Source organism: Drosophila grimshawi, unplaced genomic scaffold (assembly GCF_018153295.1).
Source record: "Drosophila grimshawi isolate 15287-2541.00 unplaced genomic scaffold, ASM1815329v1 contig_1377, whole genome shotgun sequence".
NCBI classification, from domain to species: domain Eukaryota; kingdom Metazoa; phylum Arthropoda; class Insecta; order Diptera; family Drosophilidae; genus Drosophila; species Drosophila grimshawi.
This window is the reverse complement of record NW_025062900.1, coordinates 15,318,554-15,335,159: the sequence shown is the minus strand read 5'-3', so window position 1 is coordinate 15,335,159 and position 16,606 is coordinate 15,318,554. Positions and strand designations below refer to the sequence as shown.

The window sequence follows — 16,606 nt, the reverse complement described above, 5'->3', positions numbered from 1 at the left end:
GCTTCTGTCAATCTTATTTTCCAAATAAATATTTACATGGCAATTGCATAAGAAACTTCTTTTGTATGCCTGTCATTAAGCACTGGACGCTGGATACAAGATACCAATTGTGTCGATCATATCTTATAACCTGACTCGAAATCATTACTGCTGAAGTTGTTGACGACGCCGTTGTTGTATCACTTTCAGTAAACCGACGAATGTTGAAGCTGACAAACGTGCGCACGGAGCTTTTGTTTTCGGTTTTTTTCCACGGTTTCGTTTTAATTGGCAGTTTTGTTTGTTTGTTTGTGTCGCACCAACGCACCAGTTAATAAATACAAGAAAATTTATTAGTGAATTTGCTGTTCCCCAAAACCAAAGGGCCAAAAGTTGTCCGAAAAGTGGTAATAAAAAAAGCGGTATTTAACAAGCGGAAGGTGGAAAGCGGATGGTGGAAAGCAAAAAGCGTTTAAAAGTGTCTGTTGCGGTAGTGTGTGTGTGTCTGTGTTTAGCAAGGAGCAGTTGAAAACCTATATATAAAAAAAAAGTGAAGGAGAGCCAACGATCCCTTTTGTGTTGTAAAACTACCTTGAGGGAATAAAAATACAAATACAAAACAACAACAAGAACAACACAACGGTTCTCAAGAACCTGTAATTGGGAACGCACTTCAATAAATAAAAACACTTAAAATACAATATATATGCATAAGTACTATAAGCGAATGTCCATAAAACATACACTAAACAGCTACACTAAGCAACACGTTGTTGACCCTGAGCGCGAGCGTGCTTTTTCCCTACAGCTGCAGCAAGCCGCCTCCGAAGAGAATGGAAATTTGCAAAACAAATAAAATTAAAAAAAATAAATAAATAAAAATAATAAAAACGACCGTCTGTCGTGTGGTGTACCTTTTGTCATTCGGTCGCTTGTTGCACATGCGCTGAAAACCGTTTGTTAGCCTCGATGCATTCACCAGGCGATTCTTCTCGAGACTCTGTTCCGGTTTTGGTCATTTCTGCTGACAGATGTGGGCATCTGATGTATGTATGTATGTATAGCATGTGATGGACGGAAATACATATGTAAAAATTAATGTTGCTCATAAATGAATTTAGTATGTCTGCTTCCAATTAACAATAATTACAAATCAAATGCGAACTCAATTTGAAATGTGCTCTGTGCACTGCTCTTATTATTGGTCGTGTCATGTGTTTTTGGCAATAATAGGCGCTAATAGCACCACAAATAAGTAAACAAACAAGCGCTAAGTGCAAAATCTTTTATTTATAGAATTGAAGCAAATTAAATAAATATATAATACATATGTAACTGTAATTAGTAGTCTATTGATAAAAATGGTCAATCGACTTTCGAAATCGGCGATTAAGAGCTGCGTCATATCAGAAATGATCGTCAAAAATACTTTCAGCATTGATAAGGCAAACTTGGCTAACTTACTTATGGCAATCGACACGTCAATCGCTCAATGTCTGCCGTGTGTTAGCCTCCAAATGGATCTGCTATCTTTAGTGCGTCGTTCATATGTGTGTGTGTATATATATATATAAACTGAAAGGCAGTCAACCAACCCAAGTGCCCTGATAAAATAAGAGAGTTTTAATCGCAATCCAACACACGCTTTTGTTTCTGTTGCCACAACATCGGCGAGTACTCAATTATTGAATCAATTATTAAAAAAATTCAATAAAAATGTATATCAGTTTCTTGTTCATGACTCATATTCTTAAATGAGTTTTCAGTCAGCCTTAATGAATAAAAGGCGGAACTGAGATCAACTACATGCATATTTATCATTCAAATTTCTGGGAATAGCGACTGAGTGTCTACACACAATAGACACATAAATATTACATCAATAATTAATAACAATACAGCACTTAAATGCCATGGGAAAGAGTCGAGAATTTAGAAGCAAGGAAGTTCCTCTTATAAAAGTATGAATGTGTTTTCTAGCGAATACTGAGCACTTTTTAAGGTGACTCTCTCGTATCTTGACGAAACCTGTTGAGCTTTATTGCTGGCTAATACGCATGTAGCGTTAACTGCTTTATTGTCTTCGTTGTCAAATACTTGACAAGCAATTCTCTCACGTATTTAACTCGTGCGTAGACTCTAATGCTCTCTACTGTATGTACATATGAATGTATGTACTTCTACCTGCAACTGAGTTTCACTATTTTTAAGGCTACAATCATTTTTTAATAGCATCAAGGCAATGAGTTATCCGTCAAATACAAAAATTAAACCCAATTACGCTTACAAATGGCATAGAAAAAGTTATTCATTTAATGAGTATATACGTTGTTTTTAAATAAAACACTACAGAACGGCACGCCGTACACAAAATGCCCTGCTTTTCATTTTTAAATGCAATTCTGTCTGAATTTCCATGCCAAAATTGTATCCCTCAAAAATTTAGATTAGCGACTGGTAAAAGCCACATCCACAAATTGGTTAAAAATTATGCGAATATTAAAAAAAGATATTGTGGTAATCAAAAATCGATTAATTGTGCCGATCAAAGCTTTATGATATGTGCAATGTTGATAAATCTTTCCCCAGAATTGATTAATATTAAGTACAATTAAAATCTATAGAGACGTTAGACTATAGACTATGTACACATTGCTAAATGTTAATTAACTATCTAATTCCAACTTCATTCAGTTGTAGTTTCTATATCCGGGCTTGAGCTTTAAATGTTAATTGTATTAAAATGTTGCAGTTAGCTAATCACCTTCATGAGTGTTTTTTTTTTGTTTAAGATAATTATATTTGAAATTAGAAGTCACATGCATTTATTTGCATTCACATGTGCTTCGAATAAGTCATACAACACTTGTCCATTTAATTGAAATCAAAGCGAAATACAATTCATATTTTGGTGTGTAATTAGCAACACTCAGCAAAAAAAAATTGCACTTTCGCAAATTCCCCTAAAATGAAAATCACTCTGAAAGCTTAAAGTAAAATTCAGGATTTGCTTGCAGTGTCCAAGCGATGATCCCAAGAAACCGCGCTTTGCAAATTAAATTGTTCACACCTCGATTGACATGGTGATGATTTTAATCTTCAATAAAAATAACTCTGCGGATATAATCATTCATACATCGAATGACAATATCAATATTTGCTACGGTTCGAACCATAACACATATATGTATGCATAATACAAGTGTATGTATATTTTTACGGTTTTGTATGTTGGCTCCGTTTAACTACGTCGAGAATTTTCATTGAGGCATTCAGGCCACCACTCCGAAGGTGTCAATAACCGTTTGCACGTTCGACGTTCATGGCTCAAGCCTCAAGTCTACAACTAAAAACCTGACCAGCAGCAGCTGTAGCAACAGCAGCAGCAGCAGTGCACTGGCCCCGTTTTTTTCTTTCTTTTTTTTTTGGCTTTGACAGTTCAAAATCAAGTGGCTTTTGTGCATTCGATCATACGATCAAGTTGCAGTTTTGAATGCAATCGGGTTTTGCCTCGTCTCAGTCAATAGCTCGAATATAATTGTTTATGTTTGCACGGCTGCTGCAAGTCGCAATTAATCTCAAGTGCTTTAGTGCCTGTTTTTGTTGCAGTGTTCTAACTTACCTAAGAGGTTATTGAGTATCTATTTTCACAAGTTATAAGTAAAGCAATTCGTGCATCTTTGAATAATGGTGCATTAAAATTAGTGCTGTATAAAAATGATTATTTAAATTTTTAAAATGCAGATGTAAATGGTATATAATCATTAAAATGAAAAAGATAACAACCTTTTCTTGATCAGCAAGTCCATATTGCTATATACATCGGTCTGATTGTTTCCATGCGAATTATTCCCTCAGTTTTAAAGCTATTTGGATTTATAAGCTTACAACTTCTCTGTTCTTATTAGTGAACAAATATTTACATGCCCCTTTCTAAATGAATGTTGATATTAATACCGCGTACCCATAAAATGAGCAACCATCCATGGGATAATTGCGTATGAATAACCCAAATATTCAAAGAAGATAATTGCACATATAATTACTACATTTAAAGTGGCCGATCACATATGTGTGTGGTTGCACGCGTTGCGGTCTATATTAGAATTACTCATTAGTAAATAGACTATAATTGAGGACTCAAATATTTTGAGCATGTGGCTTGTTGCTCGAAGTTCATTTTATTTATAACTTCTTAGCGTTTATTCGCCTGTCGGCGATTTAATAATAAAACCAATCCGCAAATACCATCAAATTGGCGGTATGGATTTATTATGACATTAACTTAACATCTCTCCATTAAAAAACTCACAAATCTGAATATGCTGCATTAAAATTGTCACGCATGCCGCTAATTAACAATTCTGAAATATGATAAGCCAATAAGGAGAACAAAATTCCAGTGGAAAAACACGATTTTCAATGCTTGAAATCATTTCTTAATTCGGTTAGTTACTTAATAATCTCTAGTTCACATGATGATTAATGTATCTTTGGTATTGTAGATATTTCTTCTTCTGATTTCTGTGAAAGACACATATATCTATAGCAATGCATATATGTATGTATTGAATAACTGCAAAATGTTTATTTTTTGTGCTGGTGAAAACGAAACCACTTTTTTTTTACAAAGGTTTCGGTGATTTTCCAGTGGGGGATTCTAGATGTTTATTTTTTTTTATTCTTTATTATTATACAGCGCTTATTTACGTTTTATTATATGGCCATAAAACTTGTTTTGTGTACAGCAATATAAATGTGCACTCACCTCGACACACAGATATAAATATGTGTATGTGTAAGTGATAAATAAATTTGAATCAAATTGAAATAAAGCATTCCGATGATTTTCAAATATTGTGAATTTGATGCAACACAGAATACTAAAGAGGTAGATCAAAATTAGATGAATTGAATGTATTCCATATACATACATATATTTCATACATACATATGTATATTCCAGCAGGTTATTTATTTTCAATTTTAAGCTGTGCCCTTGTCATTTTGGCTGGAGTGTGTATGTGTGTGTGTGTGTGTCAGTATCGATACTCCACACTCCATACTCTGTACTCCAATGTATTGTTATTTTGCACACGCATACAAACAGACATATGTATGTATGTATTTGTGTTATATGTATATATGTACACAGCATCGCGTGATTTGGCTGAGTGGCTGTATGTTATGTGTGAGTATCGTGATTGTTGTGTTTGTTATTTCTGTTGTCGTTTTTTGCTTCTCTTTCTGTTTCTGTCTCTGTTTTGGGTGTGTGTGTGTGTATTTTTTTCGTAGTAATTTTGTTGCTTTTGTGCTGTTTTGAATGCGCGGAAGTTATTTTGAAAACTCGCTTGCGATTTTTCTGTTTCTTTTTTTTTGTCGATTTTGTATTTTTGTTATCGCACTGGGAAAGCGAACAGACAAAAAGTTCAAAGGCAAAAACCAATCGCTTGCACTTGAAATTCAAGTCGAAATATTTGCCTTTGACTTTGAATTATGACTGACATAGATGATGCATAGATAGCTTAATACTTAAAGTAAGCCAGTTTTTAGCTAATTGCAAAAATAACTTGTGTTTGCAAACTTAAATGCAATAGTATTTCAAAGGTCAAAAATGCATTGCTTGTGAAAATGGGTTTAGTTTTTAGTGTAAAATTTGTGCTAGCATCGATTAATATAAATGCAATCTTATTCTATAAGCTTAAACACATTTCAAAAAAATAATAATGCTGTATAATATGAGCTCGACTACGAGATACCCTGAGATACGCTGCTGTTCGCTCGCTTCGATTACATATTGGTCATAACTTCTTAGTCGATCTTGATGATATTTTAACAGTTGCTCAATAATATTTCTATGTATATTATATATTCATTTAAAATTGCGACTTATATTGCTCGAAACGGGGGCAATTATCGATAAAATGAAATACGAAAACTTCTATTCCAAATTTGAAGGCGCCAGCTTTGATAGTCTCTGAGATCCATTGGTTCGTGCATATGACTCGGCTATTGCTTGATTGATGAATGCACAAAGTTTTCTCCAATCAATTTCGTTGGCCCCTCGAAATTATGTAACATGAGAGGCGCTTCAAATGCGCTGCACGCACAAACGTTTGTAAATGTCAGTAAATTGCATGACGAGTGCACACACAATCTGTGGTGACTACAAATGTGGCTGCTTTTCATTGCACACAACAAAAAACAACAAAAAAAACAACAGCATGCAATGAAATCAAATTGAATGCCATTCAATTGTTGCACATTTGACATACGCTCGATTTCGATATGGATCTGTGCGTCAAATGGACCCTCAATCAATTATGGAACGCTTTTCAATTTAATGCTCGACATCTGGTTGCTTGTTGATCTGTGCCTTGGTAAATTTGCGAGCCTTGTGCGTTTGTCAACTTGTTTTAATTAACTGACTTGTGAAATGGATTCCACTGACTGTTAATGATGTTGGTGGGTCTTGGAGGGATGGAGGGTGGTGGTGGCGGGGGATGTGCTTTTAACGGCTAGGGCCTCACATGACTGCTGAGCTTTGAACTGTAACTCGTTTGCAACTGAGCTGCCAAGAAAAGCTGCAACGCAGTTTAAAAGAAAAAAAAACCCGTTTTGTTTATCATTTATGTTGCATCAAAAAGGCCAATATTTATCTTAAATGATTCAAGATTCAAGTATTCCAGTTTGTTTTTACCTTGTTGACATTTCACACCCCCAACTAAAAGTTAATCACTTCAGTCACATGGTATCTGCAGCCAGAGATTAAGACCATCGTGTCTATTAGATAACAACAAGTTGTAAACTTAATGTCATCCGGTCTTGTTTTATCATTTCTTAAACAGTAATGAATATCTTCTTTTAATCAATCTTGAACTTGTATACTCTAGCAAAGCGAAAGTTATAAATATGTAGACTCTAAGCTCGAAAGGAATGTCCATCGCTATTATCGCTTTTTGAAGCTAAAATAATATTATTTTATAATTATTTTAAAGATGATCTTTCGTTTGAAAGCGAAGTTTTTTCCAAATCATGTAACAGGCAGAAGGAAGCTTCTCCGACCCCATTGAATATACATATATATATATATATATATATATGTATAATATGTATCTCGACCATACACAAACTTCAAATTTATGCCATACGTTTTCGTATACCACGAACAGGCCAAGCTTATTTCATCAATAACTTCCTCCATTTCTGCAATATCAATAAGAATTGGTTGCCGATAGGAACAAAAGTGTCCATTCTGAAGATAAGACTTTCCCGCTTCATTAGGAATACACCTTGTCATCAAATTGATGAACTGTTCAAAATTCATTCAGGTCTGTCAAGAAATCGTATATAAATAATTAACAATTTGCACAAATGGGCACCATCTTCTACTGTTTATAGGTTTATTTACATATATAAATATTTATATAAGTGTGCTACTTATAATAGGCAAAGGCTTGAGTTCGGGGTATTTGCAATTGTTATCAAGTTCAAGATTTTTCACACCTGATTTGAGTATAACAGTGCATCGTGCAGTCGTGTTTACACTCACTTGAAACCTGTTGAACTTAATACTTTGATTGTCTACTTGTCACATGCTTGCATTGTTTGTTTGTATGTATTTTTCTAATCGAGCGTAAGATTATTTATTTTACTTTTCGCCTGAATGCCCTAGTCATTATAATTCAATTTACTTATCAAACACTATTCACACACACACATATAGACACATATTTGTATGTAATTGAGGGGGGTTCTCATGCATGACACGATTGAAAATATTACAATATATTTGTAAATTTTATATTTATCAACTAAAAAATCATTTAAATATCTAATCGAGAATCCCAACCGTTTCTAATCGATTTATTTTAACTCAAAAGATTTGGGCATTCGTTTCCCAATCATTTAATTTTAATTTAACCAAAATATATTGACTAATAAAATGCGAATAATTTAAGCCAACAATTTTAAACACAAAAATAAGCATTTATGTATTGAAATATTTCAGTTAAAAGATCTCTGTTTCAAATAGACTAACATTTTGATTGGAGAAACTTTTACAAGCAGAAAACAATGCAATTTTACAATCTACATAAGTAGCTAGGCTTTTAGAGAGACGCCCACATCTGCCTAAAAGTATGTTTCACATTTCTCAAAGGTTCCTCGTCCGCTAAAGAAAAGGCCATCTACGATCACACAACCTGTGCCGGGAATGTGGCCCAATTCACAGAATCTTTGCTCGTTGTGCTTATCGTTAAAAGTGCTAAGTAAACCAAATGATATCGCAGGGCCTGCGAGTGTGTGTTGAACGTCAACACAAATACAGGTACAGCAATACTTGTGTATGTGCACACTTGGATAAGGGTATGTGTGTGTATACATTCAGACATACGCGTGGTGCAAGCTTAAAAAATTAAAATTACCAATAAGAGTATCTTATTGGTTACGTTATTTATACAGTGGTATGAAATCGATAAAATTGCATCTGATTTAATCATTTATTGAATATTATATTGGAAAAGCAAAGTCTGTTAATTTACGCTGAATTTTATAAAATTATTTATAGCTTCAAATTCAGCTAAAGCGGCAATAATAAATTGCTTACCAAGTCTATTTAGTTATTTATTGTACATAATTTTGCGACACGGTGAAGGCAGAGAGCAAGTTTTGTTATGACTTTTGTTGTGCAGAGCCGTAGAGTACTTGCGTGTGTAAGCTTCGAAACACTTTACTCTCTCTCTCTCTCTCTCTCGTTCTCTCGCTGTCGCTCTTTTACGCTCACGTTTAAGCTTACGCTCTCGCTGATGCGCTCAATAGATCACAAGACTTTCTCTGAAAACTTGCCCCGGAGTTAAGCTTTTGACTCAAAAGAGTTAGAACTGTGGTAACCAATCCGACAGTAAACAAAGCTCCCCTTGCATAAAACTTCATTGAGTAAGTCATAGGGCTTGCACACAAGCTTATATTAACGCGCACACACGTCACACACACACACAGAATCACATTTGAAAACTCCGCGCTCTCTCTCTCGGTCTCTGTCACACACCTTCGAAAAGAGCGAGGCCTGAAAGAGCGAGGTGGCATTGCGCTATCTGTGATATACGTTTGGACACACTACCACTTCAGTTGCCGATAAAACGTCGAGCTGTGTCCACGCTTCACGCTCCACGCTACGCCACATAAACAACAACTTTCGGACGAGTCACACGCATTCCACGACACTACATAAATGTACTTTTTTTCCCTCTTTTTTTAATGCCGCCCAACAGTGGCGAAATAAAGTCAATAAAAAAGACAAAACAACAAAACAAAAAGATATATTCCACAAAAGGGACACTACTTAGCTGCTACTACATCAACTGAAGCGTTTACGACGGGCCTCTAAGATGTGCCGCTGTTGTCAGAAGTAAGTGAACATCACACATACACTTGCATATTTTATTTACATTCGACTTTGGCGATTCACATTTGAATTCCCGTTGCCCCTCTTCTCTTTCTATCTTTGTCTAACATTCAGCTGCTTGGAAGATTTATACTGGAACTGCTTCGAGGAACGTTTTTGCTATGATGAATCGATCGGTAAGTTTTGAATTAACATTTATGTCGCAGCTTTGCTGTTTCACTCTCTTCTTTATGGTTGGACAGTTGACTGCTAGCCAGCCGGTGCATGTTTACCTACGTGGTTCCACACAAACACAAATACACACACACACATATAAATACATACTTATGTGTGTATGTGTGTGTGTGTGTGTGTGTGTATTTTGTATTTTGAGCCATAATATTATACGACAGACGACGACAATGTAGATCTTGAACACACACGCATACACACACACAAACACACACATGCGCCTTGGGGGAAACGTGATTGACATCTAAAAAAAAGTGTGCGCAAAACAATCACAAAAAAAAAAAAACAATGAAGGCAGAATACGATCGAAATCATAATATGAATTGAATTGTATGGAAAGCTGACTAAATTGAGACGACAAGAAATCAAAGCAGATTTAATGGCGTTGCAGATAATGGAAACTGAGCAAGATAACAGATAATTTAGTACACACAAAAACTTATGTACATTTTGGAGGGGAACACGTAATGTGATCAAGGTCAAAGCTGATCATTTGCAGCACACATACAGATACAGATAATCATTATACATGCTTTATTCGTACATAAAAATAAGCAAACGGCTTGCAGTTTCTTTGCTAGAAATTATGATTAAACAATCATAAGGAGAGAGTGACAGAGAGAGGTAGGCTGATAGAGATAATTTGAGTGAGAGCAATTCTTATCACAGTGTTTATTTACTGTTGCTTCCACAGCGAACTATAATGCCGAAGATGACGAGGAATATCTGGCGACACAGAAGAATGGCAGCATCATTGGACGCATTCAACCCACTGTGGCCGACAACAACAATCTGTTGACTGTGTCACAACCTATTTGCGATCAACCCATGGGGCGCAACAGCTCGATTCCGCTGAGGTACTAATTGACAGAGCAAATCTAGTTAATTTGTCAGTTCGTCAATGCTGTCAGTCAGTCAATCGGTCACTTATTCATTTGCTTGCATATCTGATATGCTGGCCATTTGCTGATTAAATGACAATGCGATGTTTGGCTTATGCATTGTCACCTCTGCGTCCGTTATGCGATTTTTTAATTTAATTCTCGATTTTGCCAAGCATGTTGACTTAATGCTGATGCTTTATTTTTGAATAGTGCCAAGATACACGAAGAGGATTATCGGCGCGTGACTCAGACAAATGTACCAATGCTGGGGCCGGAGATATTGGCTGTCTTTGCCAATTCGCAGATCTTCCAGGATCATCAGCCGACGAAGCTGAATCGCATCAGCACCAAGACATTTTTGGCTGGCATCCATTCGCCTAACAAGGATATGCCGACAACGCCGCGCCTCAGCGAACAGGAGCGTCTTCTGCGGCGTCTGGAAGGTAATGAGGGGCATGCACAAATTGTTGGGGCCGGTGGCAAGACTAGTGGTAAGAGCACCCGCAGCAGTAGCATCGTTTCCGCTGGCGTGCCCAAGGTTAAGTTCTACCTAAATTAAATGCGAATCGCTGGAATTGATTTGCTGTAGCAGTATTTGTGCCAAAGATCCTTAATTACGTACATGTAGATAATAATTGTAACAACAGCACAAAATGTGACTTAATATTTTTAATTAGAAATAAGTATATATATCTATATACATCTAATCAGGCCACAATTCCAGCCAGTTAAGAGTGAGAAACGACAGGTTGACGAACTAATAATAACAATTATAAATATGTATGCTAAGAATATTATTTACCATCCGGTTAGCATTTAGTATTATTACTCGTACCAATTGTAAGCACATAGCTACCTTTAAGTCATATTATGTATTTCGACATGGACTTTTTTGCTACGACCTTGTAATGTTAATCGTAAAATCGTCGTAAGCAAAAACATATTTAACTCGATTAGCTGTATTGTTAATCACAAAAACAAAAGCGAAATGAAAACAATGATAAACCCAAAACATAATCACAAAACTCAACACATGCATTTTGAAAACATCATCTATCCTCTGCCCATACTTTATTCCTTATGTGTTCTCTGATTCATTGCCAATGGGGAACTATTCAGTATGCACAGCTCCTTGCTAATTGCATATAATTATTATTTATTGGTCGTCTTTATTGTGAGTCATATGCCAAAAAATATCTGGAATTGAAAGTTGTAAAAAATGTAAAAGTAACTGTGTTTTTGCTGTTTATATCTTAAAACATTTCCTTAATTATTGTCGAGCCCCCAATTGCAGCAAAATCTTTACACTTCTCATCGTTTACGATGAAGAAACCATAATGCAAATTAACCCAAATCACCGCTTTGTTATTCAGCAAGTTTTTTTTTTAGCTCTGCGTGAAAAAAACAATAATAATACCGGTTTCAGTATCTTTAATTTATTTTTGGTATTAATCCTTTTTAACCGCCATGCGGAAAGTAAAAGCCAATCCAAGTCAGGTGTTGGCTGTTGTTAAATTGTTGTATACATTTACGTATGTGTGAAAATGATTTCACTGCATTCGTTTAATTGATTTTCCAAATAAAGTGGTAAATAATTAAGTGATAATTAATTAATCAATGACAATGATAATAAACCTGTTAAAATCCACACGCCTTGCAATCGAAACAAAAGCAAGTTGAAATTCCAGGGCGTTGTTTTTCTTCTGTCTCTCATAATATTGCACCTCAACAGATAATGTTAAGTTTACCGTAATATGTTCCTATCACGCCTGTACGGTATTGAGCGTAAAAAAGTTCTGTTTTTTTTTTGTTGTTGTTTGTTTTGTCTTGTTTTGCTTTACTGATAACCAGCAATCAAATTCGTGCGCTGATAAGGTGACAGGAATTGTTTAACTTTAGTTATATGTCTTCTTTTGTTTCGCATTCCTCTTACAGAAAAACAAATAAACCAATATATATATATATATATATAAATATTTTCATTATTGACATTAATCGGACTCCTCATCTTTGGTTGTTAGCTGATGCAAACATTGATTGAAATTGTTGCGAAAAATGAGTAAATAATTAAATTGTATTTCATGTCATGAATTAATACAAAATGTTAAACAGATGCATTTTGGATAAGTACTCGATATTAAATACATTTGATCCGAGCTTATTCTTGTGGAAACAGACTGTTTTTCCAGAGTTAAGAAATTTGGTAAAAGTGTTTGCCACAAATTGCCACCGATTTCTCTTACTCAGCTTATATGGGTGTATTCATATCAATTAATTAATCCCTCTTTCGACATTGACAATAAAATAATAAAAGGTGATCGCCTTCATAGAACAATTATCAGATACTTTCAAATGAATTATAACATAACTACAGATAGCCTAGATAAGTGACACAATCGGTTAATGGAATTGCAATGCATCTGTATACATTTAGTCAGTTCTCTCAAATGAACTTTAGACAAATTCTTCAAGCAGCGAATGACTGACTTTATGTGGTTGTCGAAGTTCGTAAATATCGATTATTGCCATTTATGGCATTCAATAACTCACTGTTGGGTAATAATTAAACACTCTCACGATTCCTCGATTCATAAACTGACGACATATCGGACTCTATTACTCAGTTTTGCTCGCCAATTTGCTAATCGCTGACTCAATCAGTAAATCCATAAAATTTCAAAAACTTATAAATAGCCACTGATTCATGGCGATAAGCTGTATAAGTTTTAATCCCACTCCTTAGAATCGTTCGTTAGCAGAATATAAAAATATAAAAAGAAGTTGATATTTTGTTTTATGTTTTGTTTATTAAAACTTGAACTTTTCGCGAGTCCCTTTGAATATATATTTTTAAGTAATATCTAGTATTAAATTATGGATTTCATAGTTTAAGCATTTCATATATAGTTGAGGAATAAATCCGTAATAGATGGAGTTAATTTCTTTTTAAAGAAATATTCTTGTATACTTACGATCTCTTGACTGCAGTTTGGATGAGATTTTCTAAAGTTGTGGTTACAAGTTCGAGGAGTTTTGCAAGAGTCCAAACTTGACTTCGTCAATTTATGCAACAATAACTACAATCACCATTTAATTTATTTGCAGCTGGTCTGCAAAGTGATGCCACCGACTCAGTGAACCCAGCGTCAGCCGGAACAGCATCAGCCGGAACAGCGTCAGCCGGAACAGCGTCAGCCGGAACAACGACGTCCGAGAAGCGCATCACATTCACATTGGCCAGCTCGGACTCATCGCCGGAGGGCAGTCAAACGCTGACCCCGAAAAAGTTCGAGCCGATCGCCGAGGAGGACAAAGAGGATGAAAAGGAGATGCTGGACGAGGTGATATTGCGACCACGTCTCATCGATCGCCATCCCCATCTGATGCCCAGTGCGAGTGCAATTTCGGCCACTCCAAAGCGCATCCTTCGCTCGGCGAAAAGTGTGCCACACATGAATGTGGCTGGTAGCGAGACAGACATCTTTGCCATTACGGGCACGGGTAGCCAGATCAGTATGACGCCGGAGGTGCCCTCCATATCGTTCAGCAATCTGCCGAAGAACTACGAGGATACACCGACCATTGAAAAGTATCGCGTATCCCAGAGTCTCTATTCCATACAGAATGCGAATGCAGCTCGTGCCTCCAGGGACGATTACTCCATGCCACGTTATTTCCGACATTCCAATCGTCTGGTGACGCAGAGCACCGAAATTCTGCCTGGCTCGACGTCTCTTGCATCCATATCAACGTCAGTTGCTTCGTCATCCTCGTCATCCAAGGATGAGTTACGGCGTCCCGAACAGGCCAAGAGCAAGCGCCTCCAAATGCTTCGTGGCAATCTGCCGCCACTTCTCATCCATTCGGTTTCCTTCAAGCGCAATCGAGATGAGACCAAGCAAGTGGATTAACTTCATTCACCCCGATATTATTATTTTTATTATTATTATTATTATTACTACGTACTTCATCTTGTTCGTGTATATTTTATTCTTATGGCTTATACAACATTCACGAAGATGTGTCTTAATGTGTATACAATTATTCGTATATGTTTATATTAATTTGCACACACAATTGTTCATGTTTACACTTAGAGAAAAAAGGAACAAGTTTGCCAAAATACGGAGAATGTCAAAATTATTATTTTATTTAACTTTTTCTACTTTTTTTTTGTAATCCTCAAATTACTCAATACACTTTCAGAATAACAACAATTAAATAATAAGTTGTAGATATTTTTTAAGTAAATAACTCGAGTGCCTGTAGTGCCTTAAGTATTCAAGTTCTTTTAATTTTTCTCTGAGTGTTTATATGAGTATATTAATGTATATGAGACGGCAGTATTTGTATGTATTTATTTATATTTTATAAACAATTTCTTATTGTATTGTATGCTTAGTGTACAGCACAATTGATATTAATAACACTCCAGACACACAAATGCTTGACACACAAATGTTACATAAATCTATATTCATCTTGATTAAATAAAGTAAGTTTTCCAAAAGTTTGCTCTCGATTATTTAGCTTTAAGTGGAATCTAAAGGAATTTATTCTATAAATATTTGGCTTTGAGGTAGTTATTTTTCCCGTTCAGCATGATAAACTTATTGTGTTGACAAGCATCTACTTTAAATGAATAATGCGTGCAATGTGGTTTTTAATAATAGCCACAAACATATTTAGGCATGAGCTGGCATGTGGGTGATTTCTTTATATATTTATAAAGCTAGGACTGAACGCCCACAGAGCTCACAATCTTTACAATGTTCGCCAGTTATTATAATGCTAAGCGACTTGTGTAAATCACTTGCAAGAATGGAGTGTGATAATTATAAATATATATCCAAGTTACTAATGCAATGGTTTTCAACAGGACCAACAATACCTGAAAATTACTATGATGATGGTATTTTTCAGAAGATTGTAAAGGGGTCGAAGTATTACCACATATCCAAAAACCATTACATTCCTTGGTATGCGTCACTCTGCTGGGGGCATTTGATAAGCCTGACCGATAACGAAACACTGCACGATATCAGTCAACACCTTAAAAGTACTCCTCTTTAGGTGAATCTTAGCGATCTCGGCACGGAAGAAGAGTACGTTTCCATGTCGAGTGGGCTGACAGCAAAATTCACCAAGTGATGCACGAATCAAGAAGTTCTTAAAACTGTCCGAATATTGATATTCGGATTCGTCAGAGCCGTGCATGAAATCCCTATCTTGTTATAATTATAGAAAATTCATCTGTAAATCAAACACTCCGAGAATAATCTCAATAACTGTTTTGTAAATTCTACGTAATTAGTTTAACATCATTTATTTAGCTCACTTTGTTATTTTTACATTACTCATTTTGTTTATTTGTACTTTTGTCTTTCTATATTCATATATCTCATGTTTGCTACATTAAAATAACATTTGTTTTCCATTTATTTAAAATTGAAAATATCTAGTTTTGTTTAATTATTAATCTTAAGTGATATTTAAATTGAATTTAAATCGAATATCAGCTTTAGCACTCAAAGTGTATAATATACCCGATTTTAAATTTTAAGCCGTCGCCTAGAAGTATGCAGCACTTTTACTCATTAAACTCAAATTAATTATTAGCACACCAAAGGGCAGCAAAATGTAGCCGCGTATAAATAGAAAAGACAAGACGAATAATATTCTGAAATTTATAATATTGGGTCTTGTTAATATGACTTGCATTTTTATTTATTTATTGTTTCAGTTTAGCTTTTCTAAAACCTACATCTGGATAATATAAGTAAAAAACGACGACAAAAATGCCGAGTTTTTCTCATGCTTAATACATAGGCTTATATTTGTTATGTACTTGTAAATTCATGCTAATTTTCTTGCCGTTTCTTCAATATCCTAAGTTGAATACTGTTTCTAACTATATCAAATCGGCTGATTATGTTTATCAAGCAGACAACCCACAGACTTACAAATACATTAATATATGTACACTCATATATATGTACTTTAGCATAGAATAAATTGACTGAAAAAAATGAGAAATCAACAAAAATAAGCAAAGAAAATAAAAAAAAACAGCATTTTCTGTGTTTACTGAGCCCATTGGCCTGGT

General features: G+C 35.3%; 1 protein-coding gene across 3 annotated transcripts; it reads left to right on the top strand.

The window, feature by feature from the left end:
* The first annotated feature begins 277 nt into the window (after nucleotides 1–277).
* Nucleotides 278–14,838, top strand: LOC6562321. 3 transcript variants are annotated; one of them, XM_032736239.2, is made up of 6 exons: nucleotides 278–386; nucleotides 9,252–9,388; nucleotides 9,500–9,561; nucleotides 10,311–10,473; nucleotides 10,711–10,943; nucleotides 13,606–14,654. In XM_032736239.2, the coding sequence occupies exons 2-6, from the start codon at nucleotides 9,369–9,371 to the stop codon at nucleotides 14,409–14,411; spliced, it is 1,284 nt and encodes a 427-aa protein (XP_032592130.1). In that variant the 5' UTR covers nucleotides 278–386; nucleotides 9,252–9,368; the 3' UTR covers nucleotides 14,412–14,654. The 3 variants fall into 3 exon arrangements, with proteins under 3 accessions (XP_032592130.1, XP_032592129.1, XP_043070478.1); XM_032736238.2 differs by lacking the exon at nucleotides 278–386 and having other exon boundaries at nucleotides 8,862–9,388; XM_043214543.1 differs by lacking the exons at nucleotides 278–386; nucleotides 9,252–9,388; nucleotides 9,500–9,561; nucleotides 10,311–10,473; nucleotides 10,711–10,943 and adding an exon at nucleotides 13,265–13,354 and having other exon boundaries at nucleotides 13,606–14,838.
* The last annotated feature ends 1,768 nt before the right edge of the window (nucleotides 14,839–16,606 follow it).